This window comes from Camelina sativa, chromosome 11, assembly GCF_000633955.1.
Source record: "Camelina sativa cultivar DH55 chromosome 11, Cs, whole genome shotgun sequence".
Taxonomy (NCBI): domain Eukaryota; kingdom Viridiplantae; phylum Streptophyta; class Magnoliopsida; order Brassicales; family Brassicaceae; genus Camelina; species Camelina sativa.
In genome coordinates this window covers 26,767,833-26,787,971 of record NC_025695.1, presented here as the reverse complement: position 1 = coordinate 26,787,971, position 20,139 = coordinate 26,767,833, and the positions used below count along the sequence as shown (strand labels likewise).

Sequence of the window (20,139 nt, the reverse complement as noted above, 5' to 3'; positions counted from 1 at the left end):
AGAAGGTTTTTTGGCCATAAGCGGGTGTTTATTGCTAAAATATCGGCCTTTCAAAACCCTCGCCATTAATGACGTCGGGTGTTGAATTAAACGCCAATACTGTTTTGCTAACATAGCATCATTAAATTGTTCCAAGGCTCTGAAACCTAGACCCCCATCACACTTATCCTTACATAGTTTATCCCAAGCCACCCAATGTAAACCATGAGCCTTATCGTTGGATTTCCACCAAAAAGTGGAAATAGCACTCGTTAATTTAGATGTCAACTCTTGCGGCAATTTGTAGCAGGACATCACATGCGTGGGAAGTGCCAAAGCCACCGATTTAATCATAATCTCCTTACCACCTTTTGATAAAAGCTTTGCATTCCAACCATTGACACGATCATCCAATCGATCCTTGACATATCCAAAAACCTTATTTTTTGAACCCTGGAGGCTTTCAGGAATGCCCAAATAAGATCCCATACCTCCCTCTTTGGTAATACCAATAACTGACTTCAACTGATCCCTTATCTCAGTAGGAACCTTCTTGCCAAACATTATAGATGATTTCTCTAAATTAACCTCTTGTCCTGAGGCTTTGCCGTAATTCCTGATAATTTCCATGACCGTCTGACATTCTGTCGCCTCTGCTTTACAGAAGAAAAGACTGTCATCAGCAAACAACAAATGCGAAATGGTAGGACTATCCCGGGCGATTGTGATACCCGTTACCTTTTTCTCCCGTTCTGCCTTTTTGATATTCGCTATCAGAACCTCTGTACAGAGTATAAACAAGTACGGTGACAACGGGTCCCCCTGACGAAGACCCCGCTGTGGTTTAATAAAACCCCGGGGTTGACCATTAAGAAGAACTTGATACGACACCGAAGATACACACCACATGATCCAAGAGATCCAATTCCGATCAAACCCTAACTTAACCATGACTGCCTCTAAAAAAGCCCATTCTACACGGTCATAAGCCTTACTCATATCCGTTTTGAAAGCCAGAAATTCCGACTTGCACCTATTATTAGTATTTAACCCATGAAACATCTCCTGCGCAACCAATATATTATCCGTTATTAAACGACCCGAAACAAAAGCCGACTGAGTTTCGGAAACCAAAGATGGGAGAAACCGCTTAAGCCGAAAACACAGGATCTTAGAAATAATTTTATAGCTCACATTACAAAGACTTATCGGCCTAAACTCCGCCATCCGCTGCGGACGATCAACTTTAGGAATAAGACAAATATTCGTCTCATTTAAACACGGGTCAAAACGTCCTGAACGGAAAAACTCTCTGACTAGAGCCACTAAATCCCCTTTTAAGGAAGACCAGAATCGTTGAAAAAACAAGGCCGTCATACCATCAGGTCCTGGTGTCTTCTCCGGGTGCATAGCAAACAGAGCTTCCCGAACTTCGGCTTCAGAAATATCCCGAGTTAGATCTCTATTCATAGTATCCGATATTAAAGGGGTAACCTCCTGTAACATCTCTGACACACCTTGAGCATCTGAATTCCTAAAAAGGTCCTCAAAATATTTTGTAGCAATATTCTCCATACCTGAAGCCGATTCATTCCATACATTATCTGTATCAAAAAGACCAATGATCCTATTTCTTACCCGACGCTGTTTAGTAGAAGCTTGGAAAAATTTTGTATTCTTATCCCCAACCCTTAACCAGAACTTCCTACTCTTTTGTTGCCAATATAACTCCTCATCCCGATATGCTTCTTTTAATTTCCTCTCTATACCTCGAATTTCCTCCTGAGAAATTGAATCATCCATTTTCGCCTCCTGTAACGCCGCCTTTAAGGACGAAATGAGTCTTGGGCCAGAAAAAATATTATTCTTTCTCCACCAAGAAATCGAATTCCTGCAATTCTTTATTTTATCCACAAAGCCCGTAGGCCGGAAATTTATAGTACGATTCCAACCTGACTCAACTGCCCCGGATAATCCATCCTTCCCCAACCAGCATTTGTCAAAACGGAATTGCCGATTCCGTTTTATATGTGTCTTCAGACAAGTTGCCAAAATTGGACAATGATCAGAACCAATCATATCCAAATAGTCTACCTTGGAATTCGGGAAAAAACCTTGCCAGTCCTCATTACCCAAAGCACGATCTAACCGGCACCGAACAACCTGGTTATTGCACCGATTACCCCTCCATGATAAATGCTCACCATAACAAGGAAACTCTAACATCCCACAATGTCGGATCATGGAATTAAAAGGCACAAAAGAAGAGGCTGGACGCAAAGCACCTCCCCTTTTCTCATGATTACCACTCAATTCATTGAAATCACCAATCATAAACCACGGATCAACACGGAAAGACCCGATATCCGATAATTTATCCCATACTTTTACTCGATTTTGGGGGACCGGATCCCCATAAATAAAAGACATATAAACTAATTGTTGGCCAAAGAAAGCTTGTACATCTATAATGCGATCACAATCATAAAGAACTGAGAGTTTTATTTCATCTTTGTAAAATAATGCTAAACCACCACTTGTCCCGCAGGGTTCAACAGTATACAAATTATTAAAACCAAACTTATTCTGAAACTTTTGCAAATAAGAAAAACATTTCTTAGTTTCTGATAAAAATAAAATGTCTGGTCGATGTTGCTTCCATAAATCACCCAAATACTTCTCTGTCAGATCAACCCCAATGCCCTGACAGTTCCAACTCAGGATCTTCACGTGTGCGCCGGTGGTTTCGGGAGAGCCACCGTCCCTTTCTTGACTTGACGACTACCATCCGCTGGTTTACCTCTCAAGGGAATATCTTGCCTCCCCTGACTCTTCTGTTTTTTTCCTGCACCTGCAGGTTTAGATAACGCCTTAGCCAATAACCGTTTCCCCGGAGAAGCCAAAGTCCTAACAACATTTTTAGCAACTATTCCTGAACCACTAACACCCTTTCTAACATTAGGCCTATTAAGTCTCACCCTATGTATTACCGGATCCACTAGCTTAACATCAGCCAAAGCGTTATTAACAAGACCCAAAACCGAATCCGGCAAGACTAAAACAGGAGGTTTACCTTGTGAATCACCAGTCATATCCGACTGTGAATCCGTACCCTGCTCGGTGAGAGTGTCGTCCTCCTTACCCAACTCAGTATCAGGTATAACCGCATCATCACCTTCGGGATATTCTCCCTCCTCCAACAAGTCATCATTCTCCTCCATAAAGCCAGTCTCCTCTCCCTCCTTGACCAATCCGGTGAGAGTCTCTTCCGGAGCAACCGTAACAGCCTGAGAAGTGGAACCTCTCCCAANATGAGTAACATTGAAAACCTATCCATACCTAATTTGTATATAGTTTTCTCATGAGTAACTTCCATAAAATTGGAACATTATATAATTACAATATGTAATTGTTATGTACTAGCACCTTTAATTTTGAAAATGTAGACATTTATGACAAAACATGGTGGGCCATTTCTTTTCAAGTCTACTACATTTGTCCATCATATGGTGGAACTGTACTTTGTTTAATAAATGTAAAAAACTTATAGTTAATTACTAGATTGGCTTATTTGAGGGGTGTTTATAGGTTTTGCCATTTGTACAATTTTTTTTTTAAATGCCACTTTTTTATATCTAAAAATACAAATTTACACATAATGTTTGGGTTTATTAGGTTCCAGTTTTTTTTTTTTTTTTTTAACGGCAAATCAATTTTATTATATTATTAAAATGTTATATGATACATTATACATCCATTCAAATACAACCATTGAACCAAATAAAGGAAATTGAATCAATTTGGATGAAGAATTGGAAGTAATCCTGCTTTCCAAACGAAAGCATTACAGGCAACAGATGAAATCTGTAAAGTCTCCTCTTCATATACTCGTTAAGGGCTAACACCATCTAGATGAAACTCCCAAATGCTTTTTTCATCACTTTGATTAAACATAAACACTGATATGTTGCTTGAAATGGATATTGATCATGTTTTCTGGGATGTCATACCCTTCTCTGCCAGTTAGTTTCACATGTCACCTTACCTTTCATCGATGTGTTGTTCCTATATAGACTTGACTTTCCAGGATCCCATATTCGCCGACCAAAACACCAATATATTCCTTGAATTTTATGCTTTATATCTTCTTCACAAGAATATTGAAAATAATGGTCATCATGGAGAGTTGACAAACTCTTCACGGAGATCACGGGCTTGACTTGAATAAATCCAGAAGAAGAAATCACATTTACTTGCCAAGCAATAATCGGCTCCACTATCGGAGAAAAATGTCAGAAACGATTTCGTTTCAGATCACCATAATATACGATTTTAATCGAAGTTGGTTGCATTTGACTAATTCTTGACGTCGTTGGAAACAAATTCAGTCTTGATTGACTCTGAATCTAATCAACCCAATTCGTTGGTACAGTCACCAACACAACCATCACCACGAGAAAGAGAAAACAAACTGCAATTAGCCATCGTAGAACACATAAACCTATAATCAAATCAATCGATGTAACCATCTCTAGAAAGGTGTTTCTAATTTTGGATCTGGCAACGGTTTTGAAAAAAATTGGTAACCGTTTGTCTCAATTGGGAAAACGATCACAAACGTCGCTGCCATCCTGAAGAAGAAATTTAATCGGCAAATCCGATATAATCTCATACTAGTTATTAGTACATAAGAAGAATTAATTAAAAAACAGGACAGGAACCACCGGCAAACACCGGCAGCCCGGAAAAACAAGAAGAAAAAGTGGTTTTGTCTGTTCGCTGGGATATCGCCTCGGGAGAGAAGGGGGAGAGAAGTTCTTTTTAATATTTGATAACAGTTCCAGTTTTTTTTTAGGGTATAGTTTTTGTTATGAAGTATGTGTTTCATGAAAAAAAAACTGTGAAATATTTCATTATTAAAAATGGCAAAAATTGAAAATTATTGAGGCAAATGACAAAAACAAAAGATTTTGCTCAATGGCATTTTCTGTAAGAATCCCAAAAAACTTAAGGTGAAACCTTTTTTATATGGGGTAAAGTTCTTTTTGTCAATATATATATTAAATTTCAGCTGAAAACAAATTGCGTATGATTATATTCTTGTGAATCAATTATTATTTTTTATCTTGCAGTTCACAATGTATGTCCAATTATTTGATAATATATTGAACGTTTTATTTCATATATAGTGTTATAAAAAATTCTCATGTATAATTATGTCAATAAATATTAAATTTCAGCTAAAAAACCAACTGTTTTTGTTATATTCTTATGAATGAACTAGTTCAGAATTTATGGCCAACTATTTATTAAGAATAATATGTACATGGGAGGTTTTTGTTGGTATTAACCATACATCAAATTATAGTATCACTCCTTTGTTGGTTGTCTAACTCGACGAGAGCAAATTTGTATGTCTTAAAACCAAAATTTATTTTTAACACACATAACTAATTAACAATAATATAATTTGGAATAACAAAACTAAAATCGTCCTACATACTAGATAATGCGAAGGATTTTTAAAAAGAAAATATTATCGTGTAATTAGTTTGAAATTCATCTCAAAAAATTTATAATCTATCATACGGTCAAAAACTTTTTTAATAACGCAAAACATGCTTTCATTTTTTTAATGAAAAACATATATAAACTGTGTTTGTCATATTTTATTTAATTTTCTGATAGATATATTTATCCTAACTTTGAGGTTATATATACTTTTCTTTTTTACTATTTAGCCTAATATATTTTATTTTCAATTCTAAATATATATTTTCTTATAAATTAGAAGAAAAGTTGAAACTTGGTATTATGATGGCTAAATTTTGATTTGTTTTTGATAGTATGTATTGATGACTAAATGGGTACGTTACAGGAAAATAAATAAATTATTTAATAAGTGGTGCACATGGTATATGGTTAGGGCCATAACCTCAGCTTGTGCAAAAGCTTTGTCCCCACAAAAAGAGATAATACGGAAAGATATTTTTGTGACTTGACTAAATGCGTTACATTATCAAAATAATGAATACTACTACTCAAATATTAATAATGAATTTTGCTTAAAATAATTGTAACCAACCCGTATGGGAGATACTCATATCCTAATCTCTTTATTTAATACTATTCTTTATTGTGTGAGAGCCGACATATCAATACTCTCATCCCTACGTTTCCTCAAATGGAAAGTTACTGTTATAAATTATTTCATCAACTCAATCATTAGTGTTAGTGCCACTCCTTAAACCCTATTTAGTATAATGCCTGCTACGATGTGATATAATAATACTTATGTCTAAATCTAATGACTTGAGTATGAATTGTACTAATTTTTAGTCTCAAGTAAAAAAAAAAGGTATATTCTTTGTTTGTACTTGTCAAATGAGAATAATTAAAACTAAGCATATATACCAAAAATAGGTTATCGGAATGAATCCATGACAAGGACATAGATTAAAAGAGGAAAACAGTATTAACAAAATGCTAATAAAAGAAATGATGGCTAATCATTTGAAATAGAATATACAAATTACGCATTGTATATATATATATATACATATTTTAATATAAAAAGCACATTAAGAGGATCTAAGAAAGAAAAAAGTACACATACGTCTCTAGTTTGGTCGCAAATAAAATTAAGAAAAGTACTTTTAAAGATAAGAAACCAAATAAATATTTATAGTAAACTAATCATGTTTCAATAGTTTATATTATGCTACTACTTTCTATCTTTTTGTTTCTTGATCCGAAACAAGATCACCACATCAAAGTGTATCCATTTTTTTAAAATTGGAACTAAATTACATTTCGGGTTCATTAATCAATTTAAAACAAATTAAACGGTATAATTCGGAATGTTATGGAATGATATTATTCCTCATTAAAACAAAACTAATAATAATGCAAGAACAAACAAACATAACTAAAGATTGTAATTAAAAGTTATTAACGATGATAATAATACAAAGTAAGCTTACTCTAAGCTTTCTTATTAATCTGAGACTGATCTCATCTTTAAACTTCACGACGACGACGAACCGTTGACGTTACCGCCGCCGTGAACTCCGCCACTATCACTATCAAATCCTCCTCCGCCACCGCCGCTACTAACACTGGGGTGAAGCTCTCCTCCTCCTCCGCCGTGGTGTCCGTTATTGTTGTTGTTAATCTCGCCGGAGAGAACCGGAGCGTGGTTTCCTCCGCCGCCGATATCGATTTTCCGGATCTCAGTTCCGGCGAGGTCACGGCGGTTGAAAGTGTTTTTGTTGTTGTGCATCCAGACTTTGAGAACGCTTTTATCAACTCCGATCTGCCGGCAAAACTCACGGACGTCGTCGTCGTCACGTTTCTGCATCTTCCAACCAAGTCGTTCGGCGAACTCGTGCATCTTCTCTTTCTGAAACTGGCTAAACTTTGTTCGGAATCTTTTACGAGATCCGTGAAGATTATGTTGGTGGTGGTGGTGGTGGCCGCCGGAGAAATTGAGATCGGAGAAAGAAGCTAAGTTGTTGTTGTTGTTGTTGTTGTTAGTACCGGAGAGAGATAAGAGCATGTAAGAGGAAGAGATTGGTGGAGGAGAAGATGAGTTAGGACTACGTGGCGGCGGTGGTGGAGGTAGTGGTGGTGGTGGGTGATGACGGTGGTGAGGCTGATACTCTACGGCGGCGGAAGGAGGAAGAGGGATTGGGGAGGAGGAGTCGTTGTTGTTGTTGTTGTCGTTGTTGTCAGGATCACGGCGGTGGAAATTACGGTGGCAGCCACAAGCAGCACATTTGAGAGAAGTTGGATCGGAGGAGATAGACGACGGAGACGGCATGAATTCGCCGCAGCCGTCGAGAGCGTGGCCGCCTAAGGCCGCCGCGTGGTTCTTGAGACATTCTTTGTATGTAAAGAGGAGAGGGTGATGGTGGTGGTGGTGGCGTTTGATGATGCCGTTGCTGAAGGAGATGGGTTTCGCCGGTTGGATCCGGGTCGGAGTTTCGGATTCGGGTTCGGGTGATTTAGGAGTTGGTGTTGTTGTTGTTATGGTAGTAGGAGTCATATCCATCATAGCTTTAAAACATTAATAGTCTAATGTAAAGAAGAGAAAGAATATAGAAAAAGAAACTTAGGGTTTTGGGTTAAGAGCTTTGGTATGAGTTTCAGAGATTGTGAATAGAAAAATGGAGAAGAAGAAATAAAAAGATAAGTAAAAAGGTTCTTAAGCTTTTTCAGATTATTTTAACTTTTTTTTTTTTTTTGGGGTAATATTCGTTTAGAGGGGAGGAAAAGAAGAAAATGATATGATGACGCTGACGACTGTTGCTGAAGCAAATAAAGAAATATGTATATATATAAAAAGGACAATACTATTAAATTAAAAATTAATGATTTTTATAAAATTAAAATAAAAAAAGTTTAGATTTTTGGTTTGGTTTGGGGATATTTTAATCAAGGGAACTAAGGTTGGATGTTTTTTTAACCATGGTTAGGTGAAGACTGAAGAGAGTGGGGTCAAGAAAGAGTGTGCGTGTTAGATTTTGCGGTGAAAAGCGTAATAAATGTAGCTACTGAAGTCTCTGAGTAAGTGTGTCTTAAACCTAAAGGCATAAAGTCAAATATTTAAAAAGAAAAACAAAAAAGGTCTCACAGTAGTAGTAAATATTTTTTCTAATCTCATGCGTTGTTGTTGTTGGGACATTTACTGTTTTCTTTCGAACAAACAACTAGGTGATTGGACGGACGACACAAGTATAATTAAGACTACAAACGAGACTTGTCCCAGCAACAAACGGAATAATTTTATTATATGTTACACAGCCTCAAATACAAGCAACAATTGCGTTAGTAATAATGAGATGTTCTATATCATGGATTCATACGCATAGTAACAAGTCAATTAGTTCATTTTTCCAAGTTCCATGCCACAACAACTGACACCAACGCGTTTTCGCGTCATCCTAGTTCATAAAGTAGGATAACTCGAACTGACTCTTACCATATCAATATCAGGTAAAGGACCTCAATATAAATACTCCCCTTTACTTCCATCATACAAAAGTGTGTGATAAAAATCAAAACCATTCTTCTCTTCTCCCAACTACAACAAAACTACTCATCTTTCCAAAGATTTTCCGCGGAGTCAACCCGGCCAACATAAATCTGAGCTCTTGGGTTTTATATATACTGTATAGAGTTTTTATTCCTTATATATTTTTTATTTTTTTTTGAGATTTTTGGTTAAAATCTGAACCATTTTATAGACAAAATTTGACATATTTTAGAGCTTTTTAAAAATATAGACTTTTAATGCAAATTTTGCGCCTTATTATTAAGAATTTTTGGGCCAATTTACATTTTTTAAATTATGGGCTCTAACCTTATGTAAATGTTTGTTTTGAGATTAGAGCCCTTAAAATTACATGGTATCAAACTATCAACACAATAACTACGGTCACACTAGAGATCGATTCCTTTGGACGGCTGTCGCGGCCTCGCTTGTTATGATTTCGATTTCGGTTCCTATGGGCAATGTCACGCAATGTTTTGGTTAAATAATGTAGCGGCTTTTCTTATTCATAAGCGTAAGAGAAACGTTAACTCGTTTATATCCCTTCTTTGAAAGAGATGAAATGTCAATAGCCGCAAGATTAATTTAGCCACAAATTTATAGGAAGTCAGGGTAAGACATGCAAATTCTTGAAGAAGATGTGGTGTAATAAAAGATAGATGATAAATTCTTCAAAGAAAACATATCCTCCATATCAAAATCCTCAAACGCAACTAAAATGTGAAAACAAAAACTGATTGTTTTGGTCTGAAAACACTCAAGTAAAACGCTACTAAAGGCGAGAGACAAAGAGGGCTGGTCTGATTTACTCTTCATCATCCTCGTCATCATCATCACCACCTGCTCCGTTCAATGCCTTCACTCTCTCGATCAACTTGTTCTTCCTCTCTTCGTAAGTCAACTTCTTCAAGTTGTACCTGTTTTATTTTATATCACAATGAGTCAAGATTCCAGTAAGGCACAACAGTACAACAACAAGTCTATATTATTGAAGTCAGTAGTGAAATTGCTTATTTGTTTTTTACCTCTTGTGTTGCTTGGGAGCAGGTTTCACAGTTTTCTTTGGGTTGGGGTCTGCTCGAATAGCAGCGTGAACCTTCTTGTACAACTCCTCGATGCCTTCAGCTTCAACTCCTTTCTTAATGTAAGCACTGAAGTGAGTCTGTAACTTCTCTGGCTCATCTTCCGCCAATGTCTTCATGTAGTTTGAAACATGGCCACCATAGATGTAGTTCCTGTGGATTGCAGCATCAAGTTGCTTGTTCTCTTTGTTGAAACCAGCAAATCTCTTGTCACTGTGTGGGATATCAAGACCACCGTCCAAAGCACCCTATAGTTTCATGAAGCAAACAAAAAGAATTGCTAGAATCACCATTTGCTCATGAAAACACAACATATAAGAACACATGAAAACAGAGATCCATTTTAATACCTTGAGTGCACCAAACACACGGTTTCCAGTTGTGGTCCTGATAAGTCCAACATCAAGAAGAGCACGGAAAGGTCTCCTGGAATCAGTTGGTTCCACAGAATAGTCCTCACCAGTAGCCTGATTCAGTAAATTGTGATTCAGTTATTAATCAAGAGCTGAAAACTCTCAAGCTCCTCTAACTTGAAGATGAAATCAAAAGCACAACATACCTCAACGTTGCCCTCATACTCGTCATCCATTTCCAACATTTTCAGAACACGACGAGCCAAGAGAAGGCCAGTACAGTAAGCTAGCATCACAAAAATCACCAAGTCTATAAGAAACCATACACACAGAATCAAACAAATAAAAATTATAAAGCCAAAGTATACGACTGATTTATTACCAGCAGCATAGTTGGTAAGACCAACAGAGAGTCCATACTGGGGCAACTCATGTGCATAAGCAGAGGCTTTAACAATGTCACCAGCAATGCTTGCAGACACGATTTGCGCCACTATGTCTTTGTTGGTAAACCGGACAACAAAACGGTACTTAGGTGTGTTGTACTTGTTCTTATCTTGGTTAATAAGACGGATCCTTGCCCTGTAATCAGTCTTTCCATCTACAGAATCATGAAACAACAGCTTTCAGAACAGGTTGACCAAAAGAGAAGCACACAATACAAGAGTAGTAAACGAAATTAAGAATCAATCAATACCTCTCCTTCTCCTGAACTTCACTTGGTACCTCTTATAGTAAGCATTCGACTTGTGGGGCTTTACAAACACCTAACAACAGAAAGGTCCCTAATTTATTAGTATATATATATCAAACAGAAGTCTAAATCTTAAGATCCAAACTCTTCATCGATTTAAACGCATCAGTGACCTCTATAACATAACAAAAAGCTAAAGTCTCAATCTTTAATACTTAACACAAGGAGGAAACACATAAGGTTGCAAACTTTAATTCTCAGAACCAAAAAACACCATGAAGAATATACATCTACGAGGTTGAATACAACAAACACAGGCTCATGAATTCTCGTTACCATAACTATCAACAAGAAATGTAGGAGATTTCTACACGAAATGAAACCCAAAACCTGAGGAGAAACCTAAAAGAAAAAGTGGCGGAGAGAAAGAGAGATCTTAGGTAAAAAGGCTTACCATTGTTTGCTGTGGAGATGAGTGACGACGAGAAGGCAAGAGGCGGAATTGACCTAATGCGAGATGAAGCTTATATGACAAAACCCTAGGCTCCCCTTTGGGCTCTTCCAATCAACGGCCAGGATTTACTTGGGCTGAAAACTTATTTAACGGTCTCGATTGGTTATAATGAATAAGGGTCCAATGGGCTTTATATTTGGACTTTTTCTAGTACATCTCATTTTTGAATAGAAGATTCTCAAAAATACCACCAAAATAAGTTTATTTTTTAAATTTAGCACAACATATCTATAATTTCAAAAATAGCATTATATTTCAAAATTAATATTTTAAAATTAAATCATAAATTCAAAATACTAAATTCTACCCCTCAAAATTATACCCTAAATGTGAAATCGAGAACCCAAACCTAAAAAAAAAAAAATCTAAAAATTAATTTAAATATTATAATGTATTATAATGTACTAAATACTGCTATTTTTGGAAATCTATGTAATGTGTGATATAGTTGTCCATTAAACTTGTTTTAGTGCTATTTAAAGTATTTCTCTTTATGTTTTTCTTTTAATTCTTCGAAGTGATGTAAGGAGGTAAAAAGTAAAAAGAGTTTTAGGGTCAGGAGTGGTTCAAATGCAGCAGCGTTTTTTGGTTGAGGATGCGGGAGGTTGCGGAATCGATAGTTGTGGTTTTACGCGTTATTAAGCGTTTTGAATGATTGGTTTAGCATTTTAAAATAGGTGTGTTTGCGGGAGTTTTAGACTGGCTGATCAGCAGGTGCAATAGCGGTTAAAACATTATAAATGTAATATATAATTATATAAATGTTTAAAAATACCATACACTTTATTAAACTTGATTTATAATTAAAATTATAAAAAATACTAAAATAATTATTCAAAAAACTAATAAATTTCATATTTAAATACTTATTACTTTATGCATTTGGGTTTTCACCAAAATTTCTTCAGATAAATGGCAAAACATATGCTTTAGATTGTAGATTTTCTTTGTTAGATCTCACACACTCCATAAATTTCTTACATTGAATCTCAAAGCCAAGGTAAATTAATTATGAAAAAACGAATGTTCTTGATGTTTGGAAGAGACATATTTTTTATTAACTCTCACATAACGATTTTTGTTATGCAGTTTTGTGGGACTACAGTTGCATCAGTATGAATGATCAAGCGAGAGTTGAAAAGAGTCATTGGTGATCTGTTTTAATATTCTTAAAAAATAATCTTAATTTCTTATTTTCTTAAACTTTTGATGAAATGTTATATTTATTTAGACTTTTTTGAACCTATGTCTGATGTGCTATTAATTTTACATCAAGTTTTTTGGGTTTTTATGTAAAGTTGGCCAAGGTTCGGTTCGAAATTTTATTTGGAAAATGTTTGTAATTGTCTCTTATTCTTCTTAAGTATAGATCTTGGTTTTCGTCTTAGATATAGATCTTGGTTAGAATTTTATTTTCTTGTAATTATTTATTTTCTAATCTCTTCGATCATATTCGTACTTCATTTTCTTTCATTTTTAATGGATACAATGGTTAAGTGGAAGATATAAGAAATGGTAATAGAGAAAGCTATTTAAAAAATAATAATATAAAAAAAAACTCAAACCATTTTTTTTTGTATCCTCAAAAATTACTAATACAATGTGTTTGGTGAGTATCGTAGGTGTCAGGATAGGGTGAGATTCTTGAGGGAGCTCGCGGTGGAAGTCACAAAAGCTCACGATCTCGGTGTCGGACGACAGACTTCGATGGGTACGGTTGAACAACTGATTAGTTGGAAAAACCGACGGTTGGTTGGTTTAAGGTCTCGATGGATGGGGCGTCACGGGAAATCCGGGTCCGTCTACGGCCGGTGGGGTTATTCGAGATGAGAGGGGAGAGTGGGTGTGCGGTTTTGCTCTGAACATCGGTATTTGTTTGGCTACGATGGTAGAATTGTGGGGAGTGTACTATGGGCTGGTTATAGTGTGGGGGCGTGGGATAAGACGAGTTGAGCTGGAGGTTGATTCGGAGTTGGTGGTAGGTTTTCTTCGGGCAGGGATAAGCGAGGTTCATCCGTTGTCATTCCTGGTGCAGTTGTGCCATGGCTTTATCACAAGGGACTGATTAGTCCGGGTTACACACGTGTATAGGGAAGCTAATCGTCTGGCAGATGGGTTGGCAAACTATGTGTTTTCATGTTTGGGTTTTCTCTTCTTGGAGTCTTGTCCTGACCCCGTCCGAGTAATTTTGTTGGATGATGGGAATGGGACTGCTTTGCCACATACTATTTGGGTGTAATTTTAGTTTTTGTTGAATAAATCGGGGGAGGTTTTCTCCTCCTCTCCTACCAAAAAAAAAATTACTAATACAGTAAGAGCTTGAAGATAATTCAATATTCATAGGGATGACTTGTTTTTTTTATTATTTTATTTATAGTAAAGATTATTTGAACTTTTTCGTTTCGTTTTTCTTTTATTTGGTTTATTTCGTGGCAAAGAAATTATGGGTCCGAATGGTAACCGCGGATTTAGTAGTGCAAAACAAAAAATTTGCTAGTGCGGTACGGTTCAACTGCGGTACATGTGGGACAAATATATTTGCGGGACAAGTGCGGTTATTCTAAAATAAGCGGTACAAAATAATGTTTGATTGGTGAAAAACAATTAACAGTGCGGATTTCATATTATTTTATTAATAACTAGTATAATTATATATTTTAATTTGTTTGTATTAATAAATAAATATTTAATTTTGTATATATCTAATATAAAGTATAATTGTATCATAGATTTTGTACAAAATATATTTAACATAAGTGAACATAATTGTATTAAACATAACATAAATAANGTTAGATCTCACACACTCCATAAATTTCTTACATTGAATCTCAAAGCCAAGGTAAATTAATTATGAAAAAACGAATGTTCTTGATGTTTGGAAGAGACATATTTTTTATTAACTCTCACATAACGATTTTTGTTATGCAGTTTTGTGGGACTACAGTTGCATCAGTATGAATGATCAAGCGAGAGTTGAAAAGAGTCATTGGTGATCTGTTTTAATATTCTTAAAAAATAATCTTAATTTCTTATTTTCTTAAACTTTTGATGAAATGTTATATTTATTTAGACTTTTTTGAACCTATGTCTGATGTGCTATTAATTTTACATCAAGTTTTTTGGGTTTTTATGTAAAGTTGGCCAAGGTTCGGTTCGAAATTTTATTTGGAAAATGTTTGTAATTGTCTCTTATTCTTCTTAAGTATAGATCTTGGTTTTCGTCTTAGATATAGATCTTGGTTAGAATTTTATTTTCTTGTAATTATTTATTTTCTAATCTCTTCGATCATATTCGTACTTCATTTTCTTTCATTTTTAATGGATACAATGGTTAAGTGGAAGATATAAGAAATGGTAATAGAGAAAGCTATTTAAAAAATAATAATATAAAAAAAAACTCAAACCATTTTTTTTTGTATCCTCAAAAATTACTAATACAATGTGTTTGGTGAGTATCGTAGGTGTCAGGATAGGGTGAGATTCTTGAGGGAGCTCGCGGTGGAAGTCACAAAAGCTCACGATCTCGGTGTCGGACGACAGACTTCGATGGGTACGGTTGAACAACTGATTAGTTGGAAAAACCGACGGTTGGTTGGTTTAAGGTCTCGATGGATGGGGCGTCACGGGAAATCCGGGTCCGTCTACGGCCGGTGGGGTTATTCGAGATGAGAGGGGAGAGTGGGTGTGCGGTTTTGCTCTGAACATCGGTATTTGTTTGGCTACGATGGTAGAATTGTGGGGAGTGTACTATGGGCTGGTTATAGTGTGGGGGCGTGGGATAAGACGAGTTGAGCTGGAGGTTGATTCGGAGTTGGTGGTAGGTTTTCTTCGGGCAGGGATAAGCGAGGTTCATCCGTTGTCATTCCTGGTGCAGTTGTGCCATGGCTTTATCACAAGGGACTGATTAGTCCGGGTTACACACGTGTATAGGGAAGCTAATCGTCTGGCAGATGGGTTGGCAAACTATGTGTTTTCATGTTTGGGTTTTCTCTTCTTGGAGTCTTGTCCTGACCCCGTCCGAGTAATTTTGTTGGATGATGGGAATGGGACTGCTTTGCCACATACTATTTGGGTGTAATTTTAGTTTTTGTTGAATAAATCGGGGGAGGTTTTCTCCTCCTCTCCTACCAAAAAAAAAATTACTAATACAGTAAGAGCTTGAAGATAATTCAATATTCATAGGGATGACTTGTTTTTTTTATTATTTTATTTATAGTAAAGATTATTTGAACTTTTTCGTTTCGTTTTTCTTTTATTTGGTTTATTTCGTGGCAAAGAAATTATGGGTCCGAATGGTAACCGCGGATTTAGTAGTGCAAAACAAAAAATTTGCTAGTGCGGTACGGTTCAACTGCGGTACATGTGGGACAAATATATTTGCGGGACAAGTGCGGTTATTCTAAAATAAGCGGTACAAAATAATGTTTGATTGGTGAAAAACAATTAACAGTGCGGATTTCATATTATTTTATTAATAACTAGTATAATTATATATTTTAATTTGTTTGTATTAATAAATAAATATTTAATTTTGTATATATCTAATATAAAGTATAATTGTATCATAGATTTTGTACAAAATATATTTAACATAAGTGAACATAATTGTATTAAACATAACATAAATAAATATTTTTAACTCTAATAAAAATTTCTTACAGATTATTTAAACTAATGTTTGGATGTGTTAATCAAGAAATTATATCTTACTTGGATTTGTATATTTTGTCTACTATAATACTATTTGTATGAATAAATTAGTAAATGTTTTGTAAATTTTATTAAATTAAACGTTTTTTACAATACATAATATACTCCACGTGTACTAAGAAAAATAATTATTTTTTTTTATAAATAAATACATAACCTTTTCTTGTAATAAATTTTTGAATTTTAAAAATATAGATTAATAAACATTGAACCAGATTACCACTTTGTATTGATTAATATACAATTCCAAATATAGAAAATGTGTTTGTAATAGATGGGTTGAAATTCTACAAAAAAATGTGACATACATTAAATCATTTATGAAATTTTTTAACAATTGAAAATATAGAATACATTTAGCATATAATCATTATTAAAATATGTGTTGAATATTTACCTTTATTTTGCTGACCATAAATAAAAAACAAAAAAAATAACTTGGTACTGCGGAATTGTCATAATCCGCTGGATAATAGGTAGAGAAGCAAAAAAGTGTGGTCCATAGGTTAATAATATCTCTCTACAAAACCGCAAACTGCTTTTTTTTTTTTTTTTTTTTACAAAAACCGCAAATGACAACAGATTTTGTGATTGGTGAATAAAGTGCTTTTCAAAAAAATTAACTTTGAAAACCGCAATTTTAGTGTTACCATTCAAGACCAAAATGTAAAATGGAAACTATCTTTTTTAGGTTTAGACATGTGTATGTGGTCGAAAAAAAAGTATTATGAATCTTAATTAACCCACTAGACCTGGAATTAGTTGGTCTTAATTCCATGACGTTTCACCCCGAATCATCACATAACCAATACAACAACTCTTGTGTAAATATCTCCATTTTCATTTTGTTGACATCTTTACTTACTTCAAGAACCAATAACCAAAAAATTTAAAACATAACTCTATATACTAGCTTGAAATTTCAACTATTATGTAATTGCTAGATAGTGCCAAGGAAAATACACATGAGTTCAAAAACCTATCCTCATGGACAGTATTATGACAAATCACTTTCTTCAGCTTGTTTTGGCAATGAAGTGTATGATTTATGCTGACAACCAAGACATAATTTTCCTTGCGGACTCCTCAAATATGGGGAAGATAATGTCTCTCCAACTGATTTTTCTACATATTTCGACGAAATTCAGCACGACAAGAGAGATTTGTTTTTTTCCCTTTTTCTTAGGTTTCTCGTAATGCATATTTACGTATGTGATAGAATTCAGTTCGCGATCTAGTTTGCCATCGCGAACTACATTCTATCACATATGTAAATAATATTTCTCATCATTGGCTCATTTGAGCAAATCCATTAAAATTGTTGACAACAACAAAATACATTATAAAAATTGAGTTAAAACTGCATTATTCATGGAGCAGATAATTATTAATTCCACTTATACTCTAATTTAGGTGTTTCTGTGCCATGTGTGAAATAGATTCCATCTTCTCTAGCATCCCAATAGTTCTTTTTACCATAATGAACTATGAGACCACCACCTTCATATGCCTCGAACTCTGCATGGAACTTGAAATTAGGCCCTTGCCATAAGTAACAATAAAATAATGTTTTCCCAACACTGTCATGGAAACTAAAATCGTAGGTTTCTCCCGTACGCAAAAAATGGAAGCCTAGATCGTCGCTTGATAAACAATGAATCTTTAAGACGTTGTTTCGACCAAGGGAATTTTTGAAGAATACAGTATTTTTCTCATTCCATATAAATGCATCACTCAATCCTACGCACAATCCAATAACGAGCATCAAACACGAGAGACGATTCATTGAGTGACTTTTTGAATTGGCCTTCTTTCTATACTTCTTTAAAATTTAGAAGTAATATGTAGATAAGAAAGAGAGACAATGTTATTTTTATACAAGTGTGTTTCTGATATGAATAGGGGATAATTTAGGTATGTTTTGACTGATATGTATATGTTGACCGCTTTGGATTTTGTTTTGACTGACATGAATTTGTTGATAGCTTTTGATTTTGTTTTGACTGATATGAATCTGTTGACAGCTTTTGGCTTTGCAGTTTTGACAACTTTTTTTTTTTTACTTCCTTTGTCGATTTTGCGCATCTGTTTCAAGGACTTTGATAGATTTATTTAAACGTTCGGCTTTGACATTTGTCATATGCACTGAGTCATGACTCTGTTTATGTAAAAGACCTTAATATCCTATTGCGATTGTTCAGTCCCATAGGCCCATTAATAGCATCGTGTACTAAGAATGGTTTTGATATATACCTCTTGTCAGCAATTTTGAAATTGTCTTCGACAGTTAGTAAAGAAACACTGATATGGTCTACTATTTTATTTTTTTGGGTTAAGCAAATTTCATAATTTAAGTGAACATAAACTAGTTTTTATCACGAAAGAAGGTTGGACGGACAAATATTAAAATTGTGTTAAATTGTGTTGTAGTATGTGTAATATTTTGTAGTTCATATACTAAATAATTTATAAGTTAATTTTCCAAGCTATGACTACAAATCGATAGTTCATATACCTTTTAAAACACTTAGTTTCTATAAAAAAAAACGAATATAGGTAGAGTTAATTTGTCCAAAAAAAAAGTAGAGTTAATTTGTTTATTAAATTAATAATTAATGCTAATGACATACTTATATATAGGTTTAAACTTCAGGATTTATTTCATAAGTGTTTCTAAAAATGTACATATAGATAATTACTTTTTGTATGAATGTAAAATTTAATGAATTCAAAAAAAAAAATATTGTTATAATAAATACGGCTATGAGAGTTGATCTATCAGAAAAGAAAACCAGCTAAAACTTTTTAAAAATTAAAAGTGGTAAGAGATATAGTGACTACGGGTACTAAACCAATATCAAAGACCCTCAGCATAGTCGAGCACTACCTGATGAACGAACGGTGCCGAAACGGTTTACGGATTTTTGTGTGGAGAAGTTGAATTATTATGGCACACGGAGTAGGAAATGATGATAATACATAGTCATAGACTCTCTAGGTTTTATTTAATTTGGAACATTAAAAACAAAGATGATATATAAAAACATACTCATCAGTCATCACATATTCCATTCAAGACGAAGGAGCATTCCCGGGATCTTCGCGTAAAACATATTGGAAATCATCTCTTCCCTTTTGTGGATTCCTCTTAAATTCCATGATTTCTTTGAACGTCTCTATGAATTTCTTCATATGCACTCGTTTCCATTCCTAATCACCCAAAAACACGCAAAGTGAACATTCATAAAGACCTAACAAGATTAATTTAAAAAAAAAAAGTTTAAAATCATCAAACCTCGAAATCCCAATCTCCACCAATATCAGGATCATTCTTGTTGATCCATGGATATGTATCCACTGTCATCTTCTCTGAGTTGTCCTACATGTGCCAAAAAAGTCATAATTCATAACCCTCATCAAGAGAGATACTAAAATGTTTTTTAATTTTAAGTTATGGTTAGGAGACCAAATCATTAAATCTTTAAAACTTTACCTTCCTTATAACCTCAACTTTAACTCTTTCATATTCGTTTCCTTCAACCCAATCAAGATTCTCAAGTTCATCATCCGTTAATCCCACTAGTACCTTAAACAATTCACCAAAAATTTCTCAAGATCAATGCACAACAACCCACAAGAGTTAAAGTAGCTGATATGATCCTACAAATCAAACCTTTCCATGAACTTCTCCATTCTCACGGGGTACAATACAGGGATACAATCTCCCTTTAAGCCTAAACCTCTGACTG

General features: G+C 34.8%; 4 protein-coding genes across 4 annotated transcripts in view; all 4 read right to left on the bottom strand.

Moving 5' to 3' along the window:
- LOC104724326 (zinc-finger homeodomain protein 10) lies at positions 6,831-8,237 on the bottom strand. The gene has a single exon (XM_010442785.2). The coding sequence runs from the start codon at positions 8,033-8,035 to the stop codon at positions 7,007-7,009; it is 1,029 nt and encodes a 342-aa protein (XP_010441087.1). The 5' UTR covers positions 8,036-8,237; the 3' UTR covers positions 6,831-7,006.
- On the bottom strand, positions 9,664-11,712 carry LOC104724324 (60S ribosomal protein L5-1). The gene is made up of 7 exons (XM_010442784.2): positions 11,618-11,712; positions 11,167-11,236; positions 10,852-11,070; positions 10,676-10,755; positions 10,467-10,583; positions 10,060-10,364; positions 9,664-9,951 (listed from the first exon to the last, which is right to left on the bottom strand). Exons 1-7 carry the CDS (start codon positions 11,618-11,620, stop codon positions 9,840-9,842), a joined length of 906 nt encoding a protein of 301 aa, XP_010441086.1. The 5' UTR covers positions 11,621-11,712; the 3' UTR covers positions 9,664-9,839.
- LOC104728373 lies at positions 17,778-18,198 on the bottom strand. Its single transcript, XM_010447360.1, has one exon. It carries the CDS (start codon positions 18,174-18,176, stop codon positions 17,778-17,780), a length of 399 nt encoding a protein of 132 aa, XP_010445662.1. The 5' UTR covers positions 18,177-18,198.
- LOC104728372 (AIG2-like protein A) overlaps positions 19,282-20,139 on the bottom strand; it is a 6,609-nt gene continuing 5,751 nt past the window's right edge. Inside the window, exons 2-5 of the mRNA XM_010447359.2 lie at positions 20,064-20,136; positions 19,884-19,976; positions 19,686-19,769; positions 19,282-19,600 (exon numbers count right to left, since the gene is read on the bottom strand). Coding sequence (XP_010445661.1) covers positions 19,463-19,600; positions 19,686-19,769; positions 19,884-19,976; positions 20,064-20,136 — 388 coding nt within the window. The 3' untranslated portion in view covers positions 19,282-19,462. The remainder of the gene's footprint in view (positions 19,601-19,685; positions 19,770-19,883; positions 19,977-20,063; positions 20,137-20,139) is intronic.